General features: G+C 57.3%; 9 protein-coding genes across 11 annotated transcripts; 4 read left to right on the forward strand and 5 right to left on the reverse strand.

Annotated features, from left to right (window-relative positions):
* The first annotated feature begins 9 nt into the window (after positions 1 to 9).
* LOC126315316 (isocitrate dehydrogenase [NAD] regulatory subunit B, mitochondrial-like) lies at positions 10 to 2,956 on the forward strand. 3 transcript variants are annotated; one of them, XM_049992567.1, is made up of 4 exons: positions 10 to 476; positions 638 to 717; positions 778 to 2,005; positions 2,076 to 2,956. In XM_049992567.1, exons 3-4 carry the CDS (start codon positions 1,689 to 1,691, stop codon positions 2,911 to 2,913), a joined length of 1,155 nt encoding a protein of 384 aa, XP_049848524.1. In that variant the 5' UTR covers positions 10 to 476; positions 638 to 717; positions 778 to 1,688; the 3' UTR covers positions 2,914 to 2,956. The 3 variants fall into 3 exon arrangements, with proteins under 3 accessions (XP_049848524.1, XP_049848525.1, XP_049848523.1); XM_049992568.1 differs by having other exon boundaries at positions 638 to 2,005; XM_049992566.1 differs by lacking the exon at positions 2,076 to 2,956.
* Positions 2,944 to 3,706, reverse strand: LOC126315431 (endoplasmic reticulum lectin 1-like). Its single transcript, XM_049992682.1, has 2 exons — positions 3,566 to 3,706; positions 2,944 to 3,498 (listed from the first exon to the last, which is right to left on the reverse strand). The coding sequence occupies exons 1-2, from the start codon at positions 3,704 to 3,706 to the stop codon at positions 2,944 to 2,946; spliced, it is 696 nt and encodes a 231-aa protein (XP_049848639.1).
* Positions 3,707 to 6,627: 2,921 nt separating this feature from the next.
* Positions 6,628 to 9,992, reverse strand: LOC126315432 (lysine-specific histone demethylase 1A-like). Its single transcript, XM_049992683.1, has 4 exons — positions 9,494 to 9,992; positions 9,066 to 9,232; positions 7,880 to 8,929; positions 6,628 to 7,825 (listed from the first exon to the last, which is right to left on the reverse strand). The coding sequence occupies exons 1-4, from the start codon at positions 9,855 to 9,857 to the stop codon at positions 6,695 to 6,697; spliced, it is 2,712 nt and encodes a 903-aa protein (XP_049848640.1). The 5' UTR covers positions 9,858 to 9,992; the 3' UTR covers positions 6,628 to 6,694.
* Positions 9,993 to 10,460: 468 nt separating this feature from the next.
* On the reverse strand, positions 10,461 to 12,317 carry LOC126315433 (uncharacterized CDP-alcohol phosphatidyltransferase class-I family protein 1-like). The gene is made up of 3 exons (XM_049992684.1): positions 12,083 to 12,317; positions 11,814 to 12,004; positions 10,461 to 11,733 (listed from the first exon to the last, which is right to left on the reverse strand). The coding sequence occupies exon 3, from the start codon at positions 11,688 to 11,690 to the stop codon at positions 10,461 to 10,463; it is 1,230 nt and encodes a 409-aa protein (XP_049848641.1). The 5' UTR covers positions 11,691 to 11,733; positions 11,814 to 12,004; positions 12,083 to 12,317.
* Positions 12,210 to 12,899, reverse strand: LOC126315435 (protein-L-isoaspartate O-methyltransferase-like). The gene has a single exon (XM_049992685.1). The coding sequence runs from the start codon at positions 12,897 to 12,899 to the stop codon at positions 12,210 to 12,212; it is 690 nt and encodes a 229-aa protein (XP_049848642.1).
* A 425-nt stretch (positions 12,900 to 13,324) lies between these two features.
* On the forward strand, positions 13,325 to 13,915 carry LOC126315436 (uncharacterized). The gene is made up of 2 exons (XM_049992686.1): positions 13,325 to 13,378; positions 13,438 to 13,915. Exons 1-2 carry the CDS (start codon positions 13,368 to 13,370, stop codon positions 13,913 to 13,915), a joined length of 489 nt encoding a protein of 162 aa, XP_049848643.1. The 5' UTR covers positions 13,325 to 13,367.
* A 2,205-nt stretch (positions 13,916 to 16,120) lies between these two features.
* On the forward strand, positions 16,121 to 17,299 carry LOC126315437 (uncharacterized). Its single transcript, XM_049992687.1, has 2 exons — positions 16,121 to 16,714; positions 17,084 to 17,299. The coding sequence occupies exons 1-2, from the start codon at positions 16,121 to 16,123 to the stop codon at positions 17,297 to 17,299; spliced, it is 810 nt and encodes a 269-aa protein (XP_049848644.1).
* Positions 17,300 to 17,833: 534 nt separating this feature from the next.
* Positions 17,834 to 19,443, forward strand: LOC126315438 (probable serine/threonine-protein kinase roco5). Its single transcript, XM_049992688.1, has 3 exons — positions 17,834 to 18,006; positions 18,170 to 18,380; positions 18,536 to 19,443. Exons 1-3 carry the CDS (start codon positions 17,834 to 17,836, stop codon positions 19,367 to 19,369), a joined length of 1,218 nt encoding a protein of 405 aa, XP_049848645.1. The 3' UTR covers positions 19,370 to 19,443.
* Positions 19,389 to 20,052, reverse strand: LOC126315439 (uncharacterized). The gene is made up of 2 exons (XM_049992689.1): positions 19,648 to 20,052; positions 19,389 to 19,517 (listed from the first exon to the last, which is right to left on the reverse strand). The coding sequence occupies exons 1-2, from the start codon at positions 20,050 to 20,052 to the stop codon at positions 19,389 to 19,391; spliced, it is 534 nt and encodes a 177-aa protein (XP_049848646.1).
* Positions 20,053 to 21,612: the final 1,560 nt, after the last annotated feature.

A 21,612-nucleotide genomic window follows, 5' to 3' on the forward strand; every position in this document is an offset into this window, starting at 1 on the left:
TTGGTCGATTGATTTGTGTATTTGTTTTTGTGTAAGGTGACAAATTTCTCCCTATTGGATGAGCGTTTCGCTTTATTTGCTGTCGTAGCATTGAGCGGGAGCACCCTGTCGGCTTTGGCATTCGAATGGCTCCCGACTTTGCCCTACACCGCGCGATTTTGGAGAATGACCTGGATAGTTTTTACAGGGTTTTGGACGCGCGCGAAGATGGGACAGCGGCCCTGAACGAATATGACCAAAATGGTAACACGCCGTTGATGTTGGCAATTCACTTCAAGCGCTTGGAGATGGTGAGAGAGCTGTTAGAGCGGGATGCGGATTGCGCGAAGAAGGCGCAGTCCGGCTGGTCGCCGTTCCACGAGGCGCTGATTAGCGGTTCTGTGGAGATTGCGCTGATGGTTCAGAGGAAGTGCTCGGCCAAGAAGCTCAGAGATGTGTCCGAGAGGCTTCCGGGCATTATAGAGGGTCTCAGAGAGGTGCGTGCACGATTTCACTTTCTCTGCCCCGCGTGCGCACATTCTGTGCGTACCATGATGTGATGTGTGCGCGCTTCCCATTTTTTTTTTAAAGGACACGCACGCCTTGCAAGGGGACACGCCATTCGTGTGCGATATTCACCCGGCTGTGCGAAAAAAAGAGCCCGAATTTCTATACTGAGCTGAGCTGGAAGTGCAGCTCCTGGATTCCCCTGGTGTCGAGGTTCGCGCCTTCGGATACGTACGTGAGCGTTGCTTCGGCCGTGTGTGGTGTGTGTACGACCTGACTTTTTTTTTGCAGGTACAAGATATGGAAGGTGGGGTGCACTCTGAGGGTAGACCTGACGCTGATCAGCTTCAACAACTTGAAGTCGGTTCGCGGGAACCGCAGTATTTTGTTCATAGCACCGAAGGCGGTGGGAGAGAAGACGAAGATATACTTGCTGGACACGGATCAGAAGAGGTACCAGGACCTGTCAGATTTGGTCAACTTGACGTGCGACGACGACTCGAAAATTTTGAAGAAGATCTACGAGAGGAGAGCGCAGAAGTGCTTCGTGTTGCCGCAGGTGGTGACGAAGGACTGCACGTTCGAGCTGGTGGGGAAGGAGGGGGACAGGATGGAGACCGTGTGTGGGTATCCCTGTCGCCGCTACTCGATGAAACATTTTTGCTACCGTCTGTTTTACAGGAAGCTGAAGTCGCCCGTGTCGTCGTCGAGGGGGGGTGGGTCGGACGCGGCAGATAGGTTGCTGGACAACTCCGTAGAAGATTCGCTAGCGATGGATTGGGAGGAGTACAAAGCGTCCGCCAAAGTGGAGAAGGGCGCGGTGTACCCGTTGTTGTATAAGCATGAGGTTTTGACTCAGACACAGAAGGTGTTCAGAGGGACAGTTTTCATCACTCAGTCGTTTCCGAGGAAGATAACTGAGTTTCTGCCGATTTTCCAAATCATTTTGCTGACGAGTCACCCGTACAGATTCAAAAAGATACTGAATTTCGTTCAAATGAAGTTGCCTGACAACGGGTTTCCTATCAGGTTCGAAATTCCTGTCTTCCCCAAAATACAAGTGCAAGTGTCTTTTCTCAACTACAGAGAGCTCCTCCCAGACCAGGTGGACGCCTCTCTCTTCGAGGTGCCGGAGGGATTTAGACCTTACTCTTCAGCGCCGCCCTCCTAAGGGGGGGGGGAGCGGCTACGCAAGGAGAGACATGTGTACAGTGTGTACCGGTGTACGAATGCGTGATTTTCTTTTTTTTTTTGGAGGTAGATGTCATTTGGTGCTAAGAGGTCGAATGTTGTCTCTGGCGCGCGGCGTTCGCAGGGTGGTTGGGAAGAGGTCGGAGAGGCGTCACTTTTTGACGAAGAACTACAAAGGGAACTACGTGGTGACGTTGATTCCGGGCGATGGGATTGGCTCGGAGATTACGGCGAGTGCGCTCGGGATACTGCAGGCCGCGGAGGTGCCGATTGAGTTCGAGAGGTTTGACGACATTGGCGACGAGTTGCCGCAGGCGATGTTGACCAGGTGTGTGTGTGTGTATATATACATATATGTGTGTTTTTTTTTCTGCGAGGGGCTGACGGAGCTTGGTGAGCGTGGCGAGGAACGGAGTTCTGCTGAAGGGGACGCTGCACACGCAGCCGTCGCTGGGTCCGATGTCGAGGAACGTGTTGATTCGTCGCGCATTTGAGCAGACGGTAGAGGTGGTGCCGATTCGTTCTATGGCGTCGATCAAGACGCGTCACAAGGACATTGATATCGTGGTGATTCGAGAGCAGGTGGAGGGCGAATACTCCGGCCTGGAGCATGAGACGACGCCCGGGGTGGTGCAGTCCCTGAAGGTGACTACGGCCAACCAGAGTGAGAAGGTGGCGAAATTCGCGTTTCAGTATGCGTCGGCAAATGGCAGAAAAAAAGTGACAGCTGTACACAAAGCGAACATTATGAAGGTGACAGATGGTCTGTTTTTAGACAGCATTCGAAAGGTGGCGAAAGAGTACCCGGAAACGGAGTACAACGAGATGATAATTGATAACACCTGCATGCAGCTGGTTACGAATCCAGAGCAGTTCGACGTGATGGTGACACCGAACTTATACGGGAACATTGTGACAAACATCGCAACGGGTTTAGTTGGGGGTCCCGGTGTGATTCCTGGCGCGAGTTTCGGAAAGCATGTTGCGATTTTCGAGCCCGGCGCTAGACACGTGGCTCTAGACATCACGGGAAAGGATATCGCCAACCCGACGGCGCTGATTCTGTCGACCAGCATTATGCTCAACTACATGGGTCTGAAGGATTACGCGTCGAAGATAGAGAGTGCCATTCAATACGTATACGATAACACGCTTTTCCGCACCCCTGACCTGGGTGGCACGACTACGACGAGCGTTTTCACTCACGAAATTATTCGTCGAATGCAGATGAGCTAAAAAAAAAAAAATGTATTTTTTTTTTTTTTATCATTCTATAAAACACTTTATTTCCCTCTGTGTTGTCTGCAGCGCATACTTTTCGTGTGCGCACAGGAGCGGCGTTTTCATCCACACCACATGGTGCCCTGGTATTGGCGTGTACACGCCAGTTACCGCCGTCTTCCCGGACGCGCAGGTCCACGCAATCTCCGCCGTGTTGTGCACTTTGATTTCCTCAATCCACTCGCCCCCGTCATAGTACTCGATATACTCCGTGGGGTTCTCCCTCACCTCCCTCACGACGCTCATGTTCGCCAGCAGCACCTCTTTCTGGATGCCTCGCTTCTCGTCCAAATCGTACTGCTTGATGTGCCGTCCCACGCAGACCTCGTACACGCTCTCGTATTCGACCGAGTAGTAGCACAAGTCTTTCAGCAGCGCGAACAGGCCATCTGGCGACGGACGCTTCGACTTCTTGGGTTCGAGCTGGCTGGTGCTCGGCGCCGCGAGGGGTATGAAGCAGGCTAGTTTCGTCCCGTTTGCCTGAGAGAAGTACTCAAATTTTCCCTTCTCGTCCGGCGCGAGGTGCGCTCTCAGCTGGCCCTTTCTCCGTCAAACCGCGTTAGCTAATTCCAACCAGACGTAATCGCGCGTCGAAAGCTGTGCGTACTCGGTCCAAAGAGGACACCTTTTCCACGCTGGTCCTGCACTTGGCGAGGGAGTCCGCGCGACAGCGCGCTGCGCACAGTATCACGCAGCAGATCAAAAGAAGCACGGCTTCGCTCAAAAAACTGCGTGCTTGCACCCTCATGCGGTCGTAGAGTTTTTGACACAAAAAATGTGAATCGACGTTTTGTTTTTTTGGGGGAATTTTTTTTTTTGCTCGCCCGCCTCCAGACGGTCGCAGAGTTGTTGGCGCAAAAAACGTGAATAGACGTTTTTTTATAAAAAAGCCGGCCGACACTTTTTTTTTTTTTGGGAAATTTTTTTTTTTGCTCGCTCGCCCGCCTCCAGAATGCCGCTATGTTCTCCCCGCCGCCGTGCCGGACGAACAAGGACTACGTGCTCAATGAGTACAGCGCCTACGAGAGGGAGGCGGTCGAGCTGCCCCTGAGCCACTTGGAGGCCAGGAGGGAGATCGAGGCCTACGAGGGGTGTCGGATCCCGTCCGAAGAGGCCATCATGAACAAGATCTTGAAAACCCGTTTTTTGGAGGACGTGCCCCAGGAGGAGTACAAGAAGATGCTGACGGTGATGGACGCGCTGATTTCGACGTCGCCTTACCTGCACCTTCAGCGCGACACGTTGAGGGACCGCGTCAAGAAGGGGATAAGGGAGTCGATAGAGGGGGTGAAGTCCTACGTTATGGACGCGCACGCGAGAGCCGGGGACATTCGAGTTGCCACGGAGCGTTCTCGAGAATTTTTTCGGTCCGTGGTGGAAGAAATTCGCGAGGGGCACCAGCGGTTTCTGGATTGGCTCTATACGGCTTCCGACCCACCGCGGGGCCAGTCGAGAGAATGGGTGGCAGCGGGAGAGGTCCCGCGCTTGGCGAACCCGCCGTTCGTCATAGACGTGCCTTCCTCGCGGGCCGACCTGAAGCCTCCGCCACCTGAATTCGCGAGGTCGCGCCCGACCGCTATGGAGTACGTGCGCGGAGCGGACCTCACGGCGCACACGGCGCTCGTCACCGGCGGATACTCCGGCATAGGCGCGGAAGTCTCCCGCGCCCTCGCGTCCGCCGGCGCGCAGCTCGTGCTTCCTTGCCGCGACTCCGCCCGCTGCGACGTGTTCGCTAGCGCCCTCAGGAACGAATTCAGCAACCCGCACGTTTATTGCGAGTTCGTGGATTTAGGCGAAATTTCGACTATCCTCCCCTTTTGGAATCGCCTCGTCTCATCCGAACTCGTTCCCAACATCGTCATCCACTGCGCCGCCACCCTCCATCCTGCCCTCCCCCTCAAGGCCCACGGGAACCTCGTCGACAGGACCATCGGCGTCAACTATCTCGGACCCGCCCTCCTCAACGAGTACCTCCTCCCACTCGTCTCCACCGCCAAGCAGGGTCCGCGCCGCATCATCAATGTCACCGACTCCAGGCACCGCTGGGCCTCCCTCAACCTCTGCGACATCACTCCCTCCACGCTCTCCTCCGGGTTCTCCGGACTCCACGCCTATCACCTCAGCAAACTCGGTAACATCATCAACGCTCAATACCTCGCCAACAAAATTCACCTCTATTCCCCCAACCGCGTCACCGCCAACGCCATCGACCCCGGCCTCACCTCCAACACCCACCTCTACGACCGCTCCGTACTCCCCCGACTCTCTCTCTCCATCCGCTCCCTCTTCCACACCCAATCCCCCTCCCAAGCCGCCGCCCCCATCCTCCGCCTCGCCCTCGACCCCCTCCTCAACGACGTCTCCGGACACTACTTCGAAGGCTTCCACGACTCCCTCCCCTCCCCCCTCGCCCTCTCCCGCGATTTCCGCGACCTCTTCCTCCGCTCCACCTCCCTACTCCTCAACCGCATCCTCGTCATCTGGGCCGACCGCCTCCACCTCCAACACGTCAAATCCGTCGACCACTCGCACCTCCTCGCCTCCGCCCCCCAAGACCCCCTCTACGCGCTCCAACAACGCGCCTTCTCTCTCCACCTCCAAAACCTCACCCACCTCGAACCCCCCCCCTCGCCCCTCCCCCTACTCCGAAGAACTGCTCGCCCCCGCCACCAAACCCGAGTACATCGGCGGCAGACCCCTCGGCGTCGGCACCGACGACGCCCCCCTCATCGGCGACGTCCTCTCCTCCATCATCCACGAAGTCCCCGACACCCACCCCCTCCAAATCCAAGAACTCAAACGCCGCCAACGACTAACCGTCCCCGACACCCTCACCCCCGAACAACGCGCCCAACTCGCCCTCCACTCCAAACTCTCCCACGACGAATTCAACCTGCTCAAATCCAAAATCCTCCAAGAACGCGCTCTCAGGAGACACTCCAGCACCCCCCCCGACCACCTCTCTCCCCCCCCCCACTCCAACCTCTGGACCCGCCTCAAAACCCTCGCCTCCAACTTCGGCACCCTCTAACCCCCGCCCAATACAACGCCAACAAAAAAAAAAAAACCAATCAAAAAAAAACAACCTCTCTTCATTTCCACTTCAAACCCCTCAACCACCTCCCGCACTCCCTACTCACCCTCCCCCTCCACCACTGCGCCCCCCTCCCGTAATACCCCATCAAAAACAACACCGCGCAGTTCAGCGCCGTGCTCGCGCTGTATCCCGACTGAAAACTCTGCTTCCTCGTCTTGTGCTTGAACCTCCTCATCGCCCAGTACCCGCACGGCCAACCCCCTCATTCCAAACTGTCAGCCCCCCCACCGCAAAAACAAAAAAACAAAAAAAAATAAAAAAACGTACCCACCAACGCCGTCGCGAACAACACCCTCTCCGGCACCTCCTCGTAACCAACAACTCTCTCGTCAGCCCCCCGCCTCTCAACCCCACCCCCCCCCCCCACACTCGTACCCTCCACCCCCCCTCAATCGCCTGCCTCTTGTCGTAGTAAAACAACGCCCCCGTCAACCCATTCACCGCGCACAATCCACCACCCACCCCTGCTGCGTACAACACCGGCCTCATTCGAAAAAAAAAATAGACACTCGCCCCCTCTCTCTTCTCTCCCAATAATAATAATAATAATAAAAAAAAACACGCATAAAAACTTCAAAACGCCGTTTTTTGTGAGCATCAAATCCACACTGCCAGGCCCTCTCAATCGAGCCTCCCCCGCTACAACTTCACCTCCGTCTCCATTATCTCCACCTCCCTCTTCATCGACACGAGCGACCCGTAACTAGACGGCCTCCACGGCAGATCCACTATCATCTCCGTAGCCGGATCCTGCTCCAACCCACTCCTAATCACCTCGTAGGGCGGCTCCTCGTCCAACCCGCACACCAACTTCATTATCCTCTTCGCCTCTCGAATCCCGCTCTCGTACGCCCCGTGCACCGAGGAAAAGTGCCTCGCGTGCGTGTGCTCTCCAGCGAAGAATACGTGCGTCCCAATCGGCTCCGCCAACGTATTGTAATCCTCTATTTGCGACTCGTGCATCACGTAACTGTGCGACCCCATCGTGTGCGGGTCCTTGTTCCACCTCGAACACGCCATCCCAAGAAGGCGGGGCATCTCCTCCCCCTCGGACAAAAACAAACTCTTCAAAATCCCCGTCACCTCCTGCGTAATCTCGAGCTCCGTCTGCTCCTCCATCTGTATCGCCGCCTTCCCCGACACGTGGACCACCAAAAGGGGCTTCCCCGTCGCCTTCGCGAGACTTATGAACAAACTGTACTTCGCGAGCGCTTCTCCCATACCCAGCGCGCTGAAAAAGTCCTGGTCCACGTTCCAAAACACCCTCTCAAACAGCAAATACACCTTGTTCAACACGCCCACCCCCAAACGAGAAATCGCCAACCTCTTCTCCTTCGGCAGCATCGGGCGGAAGCCTACTTGGTTCGACTTCAAAACCCCCAACGGCAACGTCACGAGCACCGCGTCGGCTCCCATCAACCTCAAAATCCCATGCGGATCCTTGTACTTGATCAACACCGAATCGATCTTCTGAGGATCCGACTTGTAGTTGACGTCTATCACGCGGCAACCCAGCCGAATGTCCAAACCAAGCGCCAAATTCCTCGCTATCTCCGCAAACCCGTCTATCACCAAACAGTCTATCCCGCCATACGCGTGTCGCTCGCCCGTCTCGCACGCCAGCAAATCCAACTTCTCCGCCACCGCGCCGTATTGCTCCTCCAACATCGACAACTTCCAACCCAAAACGTCCTTCAACAACTCCTGCTCCTCCGACTCGTCCAGCACGTCCAAATCCACCGAAGACCCGCTCTCCACGCTGTCTTCCACCTCCTCCAGCGACTCCTCGCTCGCTCCTCCCTCCCCCGCTCCCCCCCCATCCACCTTGCCACCCATCAACTGCTCCAAACCGTCCACGATCGACGTACGACTCAACACACACGTCTCCAAACACGCATCGAAAACCTCGTCCACCTGCTCCTTCAACCACCTCGGCACCTTCTTCCCCCCCTTGTAATACAGCCTCGTCGTCTCCGACCGAGCGCGGTAAACTCTCAACCCCAACTGACACGCCAAGTTCGCCACCGGGTTTTCGTCTATCCCCTGTATGCTGGACGCGCCCAAATCCATCGGAATGTGATCCATGTAAATCGTGTGAATCCTCCCTCCAATCCTCAACCTCGACTCCAAAACCGTCAAGTTGATGAACCCCTGCTGCTTCAAGTACTGAGCCGCGCTCAACCCCGATATCCCCGCACCAATCACGACTATCCTCACGTCCTTCGACGACGCCACACCCGCATCCCTGCACCCGTGGTCCCCAAACTTCACATTAACCCCTCGGTCACCCACGTCACTCGACTTCCCCACCAACCTGTCAGACTGCGCTCCAGACGCCCACTCGTCCAACGTAGCACGAATTCCAGATTTCCTAAAATCACACTGTCTTGTATGAGACTCACCGCGCCAATCCAAATCCACCTTCCCTGTCGCGCCACCATTCGCCGCTCTCTCTCCCGACGCGTCCAAGGCTGCGCCCTGCTTCTGCACCTCCACCCTTTCGCCGTCCGCACCCAAGCCCCTCCCCACTTCTTCATCACCCTCTTCCAACTTCACCTCCCTCACTTCCTCCTCTTCTTCTTGAGGACGCCCAAACGACCAAAACTTCTCCTCCTGCTCAACCCTCGCCTCCTCCTCCGGAACGGATGCCGCCACGGACAACTGCCAGTCCTTCCTTGACACGCTCCTCGTCGCTCGCCTCTTTCTGCATGCGTCGTCCTGACCCACCTCACCCTCCTCCTCGTCACCCTCCCTTAGACGACTCCTTCCGCGACCTCCCCCACTTCTCCTCCGGCGCCTCCTCGCTCCTCTTCCAACCCCCCCTCTCCTCGCCTTCCGCGTTCTCCCTCCTCCAAAACTCCTTTGCTGCCTCACCTTCAACTTGATGATGTTCGTCCGACTCTCGCCAGCCCTCCTCGACCTCTGCTCCTGCACCCCCTTCTGCTCCTCCCCCCCACTCGCGCTCTGCAGCGGCTCCCCCCTCGTCGCGCCATCAACTCCCCCACGCAACCCAACCCCCTCTTTTGCCGACAACAAATTCAACTTCAAACTCCACGCCCTCGTCCCCTTCGCTCCCTCGGCACCCTGCTGCTGTTCCGCACCCTTCCTGTCCGTCTCGGTCTCTCTCGCTCGCCTCCAACTCCTCCTCAACGCCCCCCGGCAAATTCGCCCTCTCCTCTGCGGCGCACCGAAAATAAAAACAAAGGCTCAGCAACCGCGCGCAACCAAAACACCCGCTAATAGTATGTGTGTACGTGTGTATACGTATTGCCTCAGAGCACATGACAGCACAAGCCACCGGTCATCCGCAGGGACGATTACACAAATAACACCGGCCCCTTCGCCCTGAAAGCGCCGAATCATCCGGCGAAACCTCCGCTTCCTCGACGCGTTCTGCATATGGAAAATCAAACAACGCGCAACTAACACTTCACGTACGTTTAACTCGGACCTCCACTAGCGATGGATGTCTGCTCTTTGCCCCTACTTGGTCCTGTTCCAGCTCCCCCCCTAACCTGCTTCGACTCGCACGACCCACCTCTGAAACATGCTTCAACAACCTCTCCTCGCGTCTAGGGCGAAGAGACTCGTCCTTGGAAGCATCCAGATGATACTTTTTCGTGCTGCTCACATCCACTTGAGCGCGCATGCCATTGTTCGATACCTTGCCACCCTCCCCAATCGTTCTCTTCCGTTTCCTGCTGACCAGCTGAAACTTCTGTAGCGCATCCTCACTCGACTCTGTCGAGCTAACCGCCTTCAAAGGCTGCGCCTCGGCCAGCGTGCTCGACCCCTCCTCCATTCCACCGCTCCTCTTTTTTTTTATTTGAGCGTTCAGAGCGAAGAGCTTGCTCTTTTTTTTTTGACAGCAGTATACGCCTGCTAAATGATCTTTCCCCGAACAACAATGCCAAGTGTCTTGGTGGAATGGAACATTCTAAAGTGTACGACGAGCGCCGTCAACAATACAGGGTAGAAAGCACTCAGACCAACAGAGAGCGTCTGGCAACGCGGAAAATAAAGCTCCACAGAGGAAAAGCGATCGGTTTTCTTTTTCGTCTCGAAAAGCAAGTCACCAATGCTACAAAAGCTGCCCCGTGAACTCCAGCAATCCAATCAAAATGCGGGAGAAAAGCTAGATGGACAACTGGGGTAGAGAATTAACTGCTTCTCGAACAAAAAAAAAACGGGGTGGAAAAAAGAAGAGGATAAAATATTTATTCGAATTAGTGCTTAGACCCCTCTTCAAATTGCCAACTCCATCAATTCTGTCATCCCTTGTGATACGAGCATGCTGGTTTTTTGTCTCCATACCTCGTCTGGACGTCGCGCGACAGAATCTGTATGTTGTACCGAAAAAACTATTTTTCTGTCAAAATCCACGGTAGCGTACGCTGCACAAGGCTCACTTTTTGCCTTCGCCCCGTCGGACAGATGCCTTTCGCTTTTTTCGTACACCACGCGGCCTGGTTTCCCTGGCCGAGCCGACGCGCGCTCCCAGGCGCTTTTTGCCTGCGAATTGCTCTGCACGGCCGCTGTCCGCGAATGCAACTTGCAGCGCTCGAACCCCTTTTCGACTGGCGCCGAGCAAATTGGCCGCAAAAAACCGACTCCGACGCTCTGGCGACTTACAATTCGAGCAGAAGAACGCGAAGGGAGAAATGAGGCACGAGTGCAAATTTTTATTGTTTCTTGATGCTTTGTTTCGGCTGAGAGTGATGAAACATCGAATGTTTAAATGCGTCGTGATCTGATGAACGATAGACAGGACGTAGTGCAAATAAATCACCAAGTAGAGCGTCAGGATAGCAATGATCATATTCTGGTTGGATGTTACAGGGTAGCCGGCGTTGGCGTGCATGAATCCTACCAGCGCTGGGATGAGTAAAAGGAAGTGGGTGGTGGGTGCTTTCAGCTGGCATATGCGAGCAACAATGGTTTGGATGATCAGGTTGGCGAAGGCTAAAGTGAGCATACAGAGATATAGGTGGAGGCTATGAGTTGACATGGACGTTGACTCTATGAAATACCAGGCACTGGCAACGATCAATAGCACAGATACGGACAAAAGGCGTTGGAGGACATCGGCCAGTAAAAATTCGCGCAACTTAACTACCGAGAAGATCTGCCAAATGTTTCTAGCTACGTGAAAAATTCCAGTTATTATACACATGTATATGAACAGTTCTGAAAACGTGATTGATTTGAACAGCGGGACGGCGTAGGAGAACACCTGAGGTCCTTTGAAAAAGGCCACCAAGTTCAAGATCATGGCGATGATTTGTCCTTCTGTGGCGTCAAAGTACCCTAAGGTCAGGACGTCGGTAAAGTAGTCTTCCAGTTGGGTCGTGTAGAAGGACAGAAGGATGACGGCTGTACCAAAATAGATGAAATACGTGATCCCCGTTCTTAGGACGGACGCCGTAGAGACGAGGACGAAGAAGATGGCGAAAGAGTCGCAGCCGTGATCGAAAAGCTCACCTAGAGGAGAGCTTGTTCGGGTCCTTCTCGCTTGTTTTCCATCCAATGCGTCCACAGTTTGGTATGCTAGAATCAAGAAAAAGTTGAGCAGGTACAACCACGGTGGATAGGTCTCCGTTAGGTTCGGCGCGTAATAGAGACTCAGCAGGTACATGGTGAGACAGAAGAAAAATCCGCTCAGGGTGATCAGGTTGGGTCTAGGAAAAGGTAAAGTGCGATTGTGAGTGAGTCTCGGTCCGCGAAAAAGCAGTCATCTGTCCATCGTGTGCACACGTACGCAAGCCATTCGGGGACAAATTCAGAGAGTTTGGTCCAAATCGGCTGGAGGAACTTTTTCGAGATCAGAGAGAAGTCCGTCGCTTTGTATTGATAGTTAGAGAGATTTTTCAGTCCCTGTTCGGAAATGTAAGGATAGTGCGTGACATGTTTGAATGTGCCGCGCAGTTCAGACAGAGTTTTTGAAAAATTCTTTTTCAATGGTTGTGCAAGGAAAAAGTAAGGGTTAGACATTTTTTGAGCAGTCTAGACGCTGTTTGGCGAGCATACGCTACAAATGATTTAAGTGCTAAAAAAAAATAGCTAAGTTTGACACAATTTAGCTTTTTTTTTAGAACAGATGACTAGGGCGACTTGTCGTTAGCGCAGCGTTTAGAAGGGAGGGCGCGTCGAAGGTTTAGGAGAAATCAGGGGTGGATAGTTTTTCGTAATTTACCACCATCATGTCTATAGGCAGCAAATTTTCTGCGCTTGATTTTATAACTCTTCTGAGCATGTATCCTACTTTTGGCCCATCTTCACCTCGATTTTGCAAGTCTGGAAATGCAGCTATGACCGAGCCGCCTACTTTCAGTTGTTCGACCCACACTTTGGGGATTTCGTCGACGGCGCCCCCCACGTGGATGATGTCGAAACTTTCGCGCTCTCCTTGTTTTTCGAACGCGTCTCCGCATTTTAGCTCTATATTAGGCATCAGCTCTTCGAATCGGCGACTCAGGACCGACCGCGCCGCGCTCACTTTCTCTGCGTCTGTGTCCGCCGAGACAACGGTTCCCGGATAAATTGCCTGCGCCAATATGGCCGTCATGTACCCGCTTCCGCATCCCAAGTCGAGGAGACGAACGGGACCCCTCTTTGGCTTGGTCTCATCTACCAACGTCAGAATTGCAACCACCACTAGCGCGGAATGAAGCCAGGTGTCAGCTTTCAGAAGTTCTGCTTCTTCCAGCTCTTCACTGTTCATTGTACTGATTTCTGAAGCATCCCAAGGGTTCAAATCGGAGTTAGGATCTAGGAACCATTCTGGATCGGTTTTACGGAAGATCTCGTAACACCTTTTCGATTTAATCAGCCCGTTCTCCCTCATCAAGTCCACCGCTTTCCCCCATCTGCATGGTCAGCAAAGTTGCCTAGGTACAAAAAAAATTGGCTGTTTTCCTACCTTCTGTATGAAGTATTCGGTTGCTTTCGACATCTTTCGACTGGCAGAAGGTTCTGAAATCAACCCGAGCCCCTTTTGCTCGGCTGTCAAGCGTGGTTCGGTGTGTTTTGAACGCATGTCTTTCTCCCGCCGCAAAACTGTCGTTGTTATTCCTGCGAATCGCTCGCGCCATCGGCGATCTAAAAGCGCAGCGCAGAAACATAAGCCGTGTGTGTGTCTGTCACCTAGTCGAACCGAGAGATGCTTCTGTGTCTCTGCTGGCTTCACCAGTTTGTGCTCATTTGACAAGCTCAAAAAAGTTAAAATTCATTTTTTTTTCACCCTTTTCTATGGGCTTGTTGCGCATAGTGTTTTATCCGTTTATAAAGCTATATGAATCGTATCGCGAATTGAATGCCGTGTAGGTACCGTCCCTTTGGTTGCGCGCATTCGCTCGCGCTGGCTAATGTCTCGTTCTGTTCAGCAATGCCAGCTTCACGCAGAACAGAGAGCGTTTCAAGGGCGTCGAGAAGGAGTTGGCGCTGCACCTCGGCCAGCTCAGGTCGGAGCGTTCGAAGGTGCAGGCGGAGTCGTTGTCTTCTATGAAGTCCATTCTGGAGCAGCTCCGGCCCGCGATGCGCAAGAACTTGGCTCAGAAAAAGGTCCTCGACGCCGCTTTGGCCGAATTGGGGGACCCGGACTCGGACAAGGAGCGGTTATTTCGCCGCATGCAGGAGGCGGGGCTCATTTTGCCGAAGGGAGGCGGTGGTCGGGAAGGCGTGGACGTCGAGAGAAATGAGGTTTTAGACATAGAGAGCAAACTTGGAGAGTCCATTGGGTGGGTGAGAGAGAGGGCCAGACGTTTGAGTTGCGAGAGGGAAAAGGTGGAGCACATGTTCTGCAGGGAGCTGGAACAGTACGACGCGTCTGAGCTGGTGAATAAATTAAGAAAAAAAAAGTGACAGGAGAAAACAAATAGGATTTTATGGGTTTTTTTTCATTGATTGGGGGTGTTTTCCTGGGAAGCCTTGAGGCCGTGCTCTAAGTTTGCTTGGACGATGGTTTTGAGAGTTTCGAAGGTTTGAGTTAGGTCGTCGTTGACCAGGACGTGGGTCCCAGAAGGTGGTGTTTTGGAGGTAGTCGAGTTCGGTTTTGGCGGTCTTCAGCCTTAGGGCGAGTTCTTCGTTGGTTTCGGTGTGTCGGTTTTTGAGTCTGTTTTCCAGTTCTTGCATGCTGGGTGGGAGTAGGAACACGAAGACGGAGTCGATATTTTTTTCTTTGATGGAGATGCATCCCTGAACGTCGATGTCCATGATGCAGATTTTGCCGCTGTTTGCGCAGTTTCGGAGGGCCTTGAAGCTGGTGCCGTAGAGGTTGCCGTGAACCGTTGCGAATTCGACGAATTTTCCTTGGTTGATTTTTGCGAGCATTTTTTCCTTGGTGGTGAAGTAGTAGTGCTTGCCGTGAACTTCGTCGTTTCTGGGGGCCCTGGTGGTATGAGAGATGGAGTGGGTTATTAGGTTGGGGAAGGCGTCGGTGAGGAGTTTGATGACTGGTTGGGAGGGGGGGGTTAGAGTGGTTGGGTGGGGGGGGGTTGGTGTTTTTTTTTTTCGGGGTGATGACGTGCGTGTTCCCTTGCCGACGCCGGAGGGGCCGGCAAGAATGATGGGGCGGAATCGGGTGCGGGGGTGGAGGGAGGGGGGGGGGGGGGGTCGAGGTTGGTGTTGGCGTGCATGAGGGAGCGTTTGGGGGGGGAGGGGGGGGGGGGTGAATAGGTGAGGGAGTTGGAGCATGTTAGGACGTGATGAAGTGGGGAGAGAGGGTTGTAGTTTTTTTTTTTTTTTTTTTTTTTTTTGGGGGGGGTTGGTTGGAGGGGGGGGTTTTGGGGGGATGGATGGTTTGAGTGGGGGTTTGGGGTAGGGTTTGGGGGGTTTAGTTGGGGGGGGGGTGGGGGGGCGTTGGGGAGGTGAGGGGGGTTTGTAGTTTCGAGGCAGGAAAAATAAGTTTGTTTTTTTTTGGAATGTTGGTCGTTTGTTTGCATTTTTCGTTGGGGTCTCGAAATGTCGCGGTCTTATGCAGAGGGATCTGAATGCAGCATATCGGTGTCAGGAAGGCGGTATGGGAGGATATTGGATCAGGGGGGAGAGTCGTCGTTGGAGTTGAGCGAGAGTTCGTTTGGGGTGGAGGCGAGAGCGCCGAGGTTGGCGGGTGCGGAGGAGGAGAAGTGGGAGGTAGTGGAGAATGGGGGGGGGGGGTTGGAGAGAGGTGTTTGGAGGTTTAACAGGTTTTTTTTTTTTTTTTTTTTTTTGCGTGAATGAAGGGGGGTGAGGGGTCGGTGTTGAAGGGGAGCGCGGACACGGTGTTGTCGTTTTGCGTGGTGGGGACGGACGTGTTGGGGGGGGGGCAGGATGGGAAGATAAGGAGGTGGAGTTTGAAGGTGCGTGGGGGGGGGTGGAGTTAGAGGGGCGGTTGGGAGAGGTGGACTGACGTTGGAGGCGCGAATTGGGGGGGGGAAGAGTGGGTGTTTGATAGGGGTGGTAGGCGAGTTTGGGGAGGGGGTACAGGGGATGGAGAGGGTGAGGGAGGAGGTGGTGTGCGTGGCGGCTGGGTCGAGGGTGTACAGATACGACGTGGGGGTGGGGAGGGTGGAGCACGAGTACCAGGCGCACAGGTCTCCGTGGAGCGTGGAGGAGGGGGGGGGAGGGTGACGTGGGGGGGGTATGTGAAGTGCATGAGGTTGAGGAGGGAGAGGTTGGTGGTGGGGGTGCACCGGGGGGATGTGGTGATGTACGAGGTGAGGACAGGGACGGTGTTGTGGGTGTGGAGGGGGTTGCACAGGTTGATGACGTGTTTGTGCGTGGGGGGTGGGGGGGGGGGGGTGTTGTACAGTGGGTCGGTGGACAGGAGGGTGATAGAGTGGAATTGGAAGGAGAAGAAGATGGTGAGGGAGTACGAGACGAGGGCGGACATGGCGAGCGATTCCCCGGTGACGTGTTTGGAGTTGTGCGGGAGGTATTTGTTGTGCGGGTTGAGGGAGAAGTACGTGCTGATGTGGGAGAGGGGGGGGGGGGGTTTGTGGCGAAGTTTGGGCCGCACAGGGCGGCGGTGACGAGCGTGAGGGCGTTGGAGGGGACGTTGTTGGTGGCGTCGGGGGAGCAGGTGGTGATATGGGACATGGTGACGTACGGGTTGGTGAGGGTGTTGGAGGGGCACAGGGGGAGCATAACGGCGTTTTTGGTGGTGGGGGAGAGGGTGTGCACGGCGGGGACGGACGAGGTGGTGAGGGTGTGGAGGTTGAGGACGAGGTTGAGCCAGGAGGTGAGGAGGGTGGTGGGGACGGAGGCGGAGAGTTTGAGGTTGAGGGGGATGTGTTTGGTGGAGTTTCCGGAGGTGGTGGGGAGGTGCAAGTGGTTGGTGGAGTTGGATTTGTCGGGGAACGGGATGAGGGAGTTGTCGGAGAGCGTGGGGGGGTTGAGGGGTTTGAGGAGGTTGAACGTGTCGAGGAACGAGTTGAGGGAGTTGCCGGAGTCGTTGGGGAATTTGAAGAGGTTGGAGAGTTTGGATTTGTCGAGCAATGGGTTGAGGGTGGTGCCGCTGTCGTTGGAGGGGTTGGAGTCGTTGAGGGAGTTGGACTTGTCGAGGAACAGGTTGAGGTTTTTGATGCCGTTTTTGCGGGAGTTGCCGTTGAGGGAGTTGAGGGTGGAGGGGAACGAGGGGATGGAGGAGGGGGTGGGGAGGGGGGCGTCGTCGGCGATGGTGTGGTCTGGGAGGTTGAAGGTGGGGGTGGTGGGGGAGGAGGGGGGGGGGGAAGACGAGCGTGGTGGAGGGGTTGAGGAGGAGGGGGGGGTTGTTTTGGGGGAGGGGGGGGGGGTCGGTTGGGGGGGAGGGGGATAGAGGTGGAGGAGGTGGAGTGGGAGGAGGGGGGGGAGGAAGGTGGTGTGGAGGGTGTGGGATTTCGGGGGGGAGGAGGTGTACCATCGACACTTGGTGACGGCGAGGGCGATGTACGCGGTGGTGTGGAGCGTGGAGAGGGGGGAGGAGGGGTGGGGGGGGGTGAGGCGTTGGGTGAGGTGGATAGCGGAGAGGGCGGGGGAGGTGCCGGTGGTGTTGGTGGGGACGCACGTGGACAGGTGGAGGGGGGGCGAGAGGGAGTTGGAGAGGCATTTGAGAGAGTTGAGGGAGAGGTGCGGGAGGGAGAGTCCGGGGGTGGAGTTGGCGGTGGTGGGGGTGAGTGGGAAGACGGGGAGGGGGATGAAGGAGTTGAGGTGCGAGATGAGGAGGATGTGCAGGTGGCACGGTGGGGCGAGGGGAGCAGTTGGAGAGGAGGGTGCCGCAGAAGTACTTGAGTTTGGAGAGGTTGGTGAAGAGGGCGGGGAGTTGCGGGGAGTGGTGCCCGGCGATGAGTTGGGAGAGGTTTGAGAGGTTTGCGAGGGGGTGCGTGGAGGGGGGAGGAGTTGAGGGGGGCGGTGAGGTATTTGGAGAGCGTGGGGGCGTTGGTGCAGGTGAGGGAGGGGGGGTCGAGCGTGGGGGGGTTGTTGGAGGCGGTGGGGTTGGAGGGGGGGGGGGGAGGGGGGGGGGTACGTGGTGATGAGTGTGGGGGTGGTTGGCGGAGTTGTTGTCGAGGTTGCTGGGGTCTAGGCCGGAGTTGGTGAGGGGGGGGGGTGTTGAGGAGGGAGGAGTTGCCGCTGGTGTTGGGGGAGGAGAGGAGGTACCCGGCGAGGATGTACGGGGGGTTTTTGGAGATAGCGGAGAGGTGTGGGGGTGGGGTACAGGTTGAGTGGGGGGGGAGGTGGAGGGGGAGGAGGGGGGGTTGGGGTTTAGCGTGGTGAGGGGGGGAGTGTTTGTTTTTGCCGAGTTTGTTGCGGCCGGACCGCCCGAGGATGGACGTGCTGTGGCCGGAGGGGGCGGGGGAGGAGTTCCGGGCGAGGAGGAGTTTGGAGTTTGAGAGGTTGCCGGAGGGGGTGTTTGGAGGGTTTTTGGCGAGGTTGTTGTGGAATTTCGGGGTGTGTTGTTACTGGAGGCGCGGGGCGGTGCTGAGCGAGTCGCTGGTGAGGTCGGTGGCGCTGGTGGAGGAGAGGGAGGGGGGGGTGGAGGTGGAGGTGAGGGGGGAGGGGGGCGGAGGAGGTGGCGGTGATGTTGACGTGGGTGGTGGACGTGTGGAGGAGGGCGGAGGGGGAGGGGCGAGAGAGGTCGACGGCGTACGCGACGTGTTACAGGTGCATGAAGGAGGGAGAGGGGCGGTGCGCGAGGTTTGGCCTGGAGGAGTGCGAGGGGTGGTTGGCGGAGGGGGAGTCGGTGGCGCGCTGCGCGCGGGGGCACGGCGTGAGGTTGGACCTGCTGTGCCCGGAGTTGTGCCTGTACGCGCTGAACAAGATTGAGGTGGACGCGAGGGAGTTGGAGCCGTGCGCGCAGGGAGAGAGGGGGTTGGTGGGGGAGGGGGGGGTTTGGGCGCGTGTACAGGAAGAGGTATCGAGGAGAGGTGGTGGCGGTGAAGTACCTGAAGTGGTTTGGCGACAGGCGAGGGTGGAGGTCGCATTTCGGAGAAGGAGCGGGTTTATTGGAACGCGATGTTGCGCCGGGAGGTGTGGCTGATGAGCGGGATTGACCACCCGAACGTGGTCCGCTTGAGGGGGTACGGTCTCCGTCCGGACCCCATGATAGTGATGGAATACATCAAGGAGGGAGACCTGCACAGGGCGCTGTGCGAGAGGACGCGCTCGCTTTCCTGGGCGTTTCGCCTTCGCGTCGCACTCGACATCGCGAGGGGTATGGCGGCGCTGCACGCGCAGGTGCCCCCGCTTTGCCACGCGGACCTCAAGTCGCCGAACTGCATGATCGTCTCGTGGGACGAGCGCGCGCCGGTCGTCGCCAAGGTTAGCGACTTTGGCCTCGCCGTTCGCGTTTACCGTGGCCGCCAAAATCTCCAGGGGTCCACCAAAAATCCGTTTTGGGCTGCCCCGGAGATCCTCTCCGACCAGCCCTTCGACACCTCCGCCGACTGCTACAGCTTCGGCGTCATCCTCTGGAACCTCCTCACTCGCAAGACCCTCTTCGAGGAGCACCTGCCCTGCATGGAAAACATCTCCAGGGCCGTCCGCGCCGGCAAGCGCCCCGACATCCCCGTCCACCCCGACGTCCACCCCAACTACCTCTCCCTCATCAAGTCCTGCTGGCACCAAGACCCCTCCATGCGGCCCCCCTTCTCTGACATCTGTCAGGCGCTCTCCACCCTCGCCTCCCGCGTCCCCGCGACCCCCCTCCCTCCACCAACCCGCCCCCCCCCTCGCCGCCCCTCTCCGACCCCCCCAAGGCCCGCGAATCCATCTCCCTCATCAAGAAAATTCCCCTCAACTCCCGCGTCGACTCCCTCCTCCCCGTCTCCGTCTCCTGCGTCTGGGCCCACTGTCCCGACATGAACCTCGTCCACGTCATCTGCTACGCCAGCGGCGAGCTCTCCAAATCCTTCGCCGTCCCCCCCGTCTCCTGCCTCACCCTCGTCTCCTCCCCCCGCTCCAACGTCCGCCAAGTCTGGGGCCTCGCCTCCTGCTCCCTCCTCGTCTGGCACTCCGAATCCACAAAACTCCTCAAACAAATCCCCACCCCCTCCACCCCCCTCGCCATCCACCCCATCCACTCCCCCCAACTCCACCCCGACTCCCCCTCTCCCCTCGTCTGGGTCGCCACCCAAACCCACCACCACCTCACCCTCCTCGTCTACTCCCCCCTCACCTTCCAACTCCTCCAGTCCCTCTCCCTCCCCCTCTCCTCCCCCCCCTCCCCCTCGCTCCTCCTCACCTCCAAACACCTCGCCTGGTACGCCTCTCACACCCAACTCCTCCACTTCTCCTACTCCTTCGACCCCCACTCCCTCTTCTCCCTCCACCTCCTCCACTCCATCACCGCCCACCCACTCCCCATCACGCACATGACCCTCGCCCCCACCCACCGCCTCTGGACCGCCGGCTCCGACCACTCCCTCCGCGTCTGGCACGCCCACTCCCTCGACCTCATCGCCACCATCCCCAACTACCCCGTCCACCACCTCCTCCTCCTCGACCCCCACTCCCTCATCGTCTCCACCCCCCCACCCCAACTCCATCGCTCACATCTGGCACCCCACCCTCCTGGAAATCACCGCTCACCTCCGCGCTCACCACTCCTCCCCCCTCTCCAAAACCGCCTCCCTCTTCGACCACACCATCTGGACCATCGGCACCTCCGATGACTCCATACACGTGTTCAAGTAAACCCTCTCTTCTCGCCCCCCCCGACGGCTCCGCACGCGCGTGCGAGCAAACCCTCTCTTCTCGCCCCCCCCGACGGCTCCACACGCGCGTGCGAGCAAACCCTCTCTTCTCGCCCCCCCCCCCCGACGGCTCCACACACGCGTCCGCACAAAAAGCTCCTCTCCCCCCCCGACGGCTCCACGCGCGCGTCCGCACGAAAAAACTTCTCTCCCCCCGTCACTCCCTCCGTCTCGCACGCCCCCCCCTCCTCCCTCCTCGACCGCGCCCCCTGGACCGTCGGCACCCCCGATGGCTCCGTGCACTTGTTCAAATAAAAACTTTTTTTTTCCCTCTCTTTTTTTTTTTTTTTTCCTCCTGTCACCCCTTCCATATCGTACGCTAAAACACCATGCTCCCCTTCTCCCTCTCCCTCTCCCAGCGCTCCCGCCTCCTCCACTCCTCCAAACCACCCCCCAACCCCCGCAACACCTATCCGTACTTCACCAACCTCGAACTCGAATCCCTCAGCCCTCGCCCCCCTCAAAACTCCCCTCGCCGCCTCCCCCCCCTCCCTCTCACAACTCCTCCCCCCTCACCGCTACTCCCTCGACCTCAACCGCGCCCCCACGCGCTCCACCCCCCCGCACCCCTGTCCACACTGCTCCCTCTCTCACCTCTCCTGCTTCAACCCCCGGCGATTCGTCCCACGCATCAAACTCTACACACACGACACCCAACTCCACAACCACCTCGGCCTAGACCCCTCCTCGCATCCACACCCCTCCCTCCAACCACCCTCCCACTCCACTCCGCTCCACTCCACTCCACTCCACGGCTCCAACCCCGCTCCCGTCCCCGAAGCCCTTCACTGGTCCCCCACCGACGTCACTAATGTACACACACACACGCCCCCCACCCACTCGCCACCCGCTCTCTACTAACCCCACACGCCCCCCCCTCCTCCCCAGTGGCTTCGCTCCCTCCGCCTCGGCCACCTCTCTCCCGCCTTCCAGCGCAACAACGTCTGCGGCCGCGTCCTCCTCTCCCTCACCCCCGACGCCGTCAAGTACCGCCTCGGCGTCCACGACGACAAAGACCTCGACCACTTCTTCCACTCCCTTCGCCAACTCCATCACCGACTCCAGGGCACCAGACGCACCCCGTTCTTCGCGGCCATCCACGCCCTCTCCAACTCCTCCGACCCGCCCCACGAATCCAGACTCGACCTCACCCTCAACCTCCTCCACTCCCCCACCACCTCCCTCTACGCCAAAGAACACGCACTCTCTCACCTCATTCACCGCTACCTCTCCCAACGCGACTCGAAAAGACTGCTGCAACTCGCAAACTCCGTTTATTCCGAGGGATTCATCATGCCCTCTCCCTCCAACTACGACGACCTCATCTCCTCCCTCCATCTGTCTCGCGTGTGT

The sequence above is a fragment of the Schistocerca gregaria genome, unplaced genomic scaffold (assembly GCF_023897955.1).
Source record: "Schistocerca gregaria isolate iqSchGreg1 unplaced genomic scaffold, iqSchGreg1.2 ptg000569l, whole genome shotgun sequence".
Lineage (NCBI taxonomy): Eukaryota > Metazoa > Arthropoda > Insecta > Orthoptera > Acrididae > Schistocerca > Schistocerca gregaria.

Coding starts and splice junctions, on each gene's coding strand:
- LOC126315439 (XM_049992689.1), bottom strand. CDS start 20,052: ATGGAGTTGGGGTGGGGGGGTGGAGACGATGAGGGAGTGGGGGTCGAG. Junction 19,518..19,647: donor ACGAGGAGGGTGAGGTGGTG/GTGGGTTTGGGT, acceptor GTGGATTCGGAG/TGCCAGACGAGGAGGGAGCA.
- LOC126315432 (XM_049992683.1), bottom strand. CDS start 9,857: ATGGAGGAGGGGTCGAGCACGCTGGCCGAGGCGCAGCCTTTGAAGGCG. Junction 9,233..9,493: donor AGTGGAGGTCCGAGTTAAAC/GTACGTGAAGTG, acceptor GGTGCGCCGCAG/AGGAGAGGGCGAATTTGCCG. Junction 7,826..7,879: donor AGCAGTTGATGGGTGGCAAG/GTGGATGGGGGG, acceptor TCGCTGGAGGAG/GTGGAAGACAGCGTGGAGAG.
- LOC126315435 (XM_049992685.1), bottom strand. CDS start 12,899: ATGAGGGAGAACGGGCTGATTAAATCGAAAAGGTGTTACGAGATCTTC.
- LOC126315433 (XM_049992684.1), bottom strand. CDS start 11,690: ATGTACCTGCTGAGTCTCTATTACGCGCCGAACCTAACGGAGACCTAT.
- LOC126315316 (XM_049992566.1), top strand. CDS start 126: ATGGCTCCCGACTTTGCCCTACACCGCGCGATTTTGGAGAATGACCTG. Junction 477..637: donor TTATAGAGGGTCTCAGAGAG/GTGCGTGCACGA, acceptor TGCGAAAAAAAG/AGCCCGAATTTCTATACTGA. Junction 718..777: donor AGGTTCGCGCCTTCGGATAC/GTACGTGAGCGT, acceptor TTTTTTTTGCAG/GTACAAGATATGGAAGGTGG.
- LOC126315437 (XM_049992687.1), top strand. CDS start 16,121: ATGGGACATGGTGACGTACGGGTTGGTGAGGGTGTTGGAGGGGCACAG. Junction 16,715..17,083: donor GCGTCGTCGGCGATGGTGTG/GTCTGGGAGGTT, acceptor GCACGTGGACAG/GTGGAGGGGGGGCGAGAGGG.
- LOC126315438 (XM_049992688.1), top strand. CDS start 17,834: ATGGACGTGCTGTGGCCGGAGGGGGCGGGGGAGGAGTTCCGGGCGAGG. Junction 18,007..18,169: donor CTGAGCGAGTCGCTGGTGAG/GTCGGTGGCGCT, acceptor GACGTGTTACAG/GTGCATGAAGGAGGGAGAGG. Junction 18,381..18,535: donor CGCAGGGAGAGAGGGGGTTG/GTGGGGGAGGGG, acceptor TTGCGCCGGGAG/GTGTGGCTGATGAGCGGGAT.
- LOC126315431 (XM_049992682.1), bottom strand. CDS start 3,706: ATGAGGGTGCAAGCACGCAGTTTTTTGAGCGAAGCCGTGCTTCTTTTG. Junction 3,499..3,565: donor AGGTGTCCTCTTTGGACCGA/GTACGCACAGCT, acceptor TGACGGAGAAAG/GGCCAGCTGAGAGCGCACCT.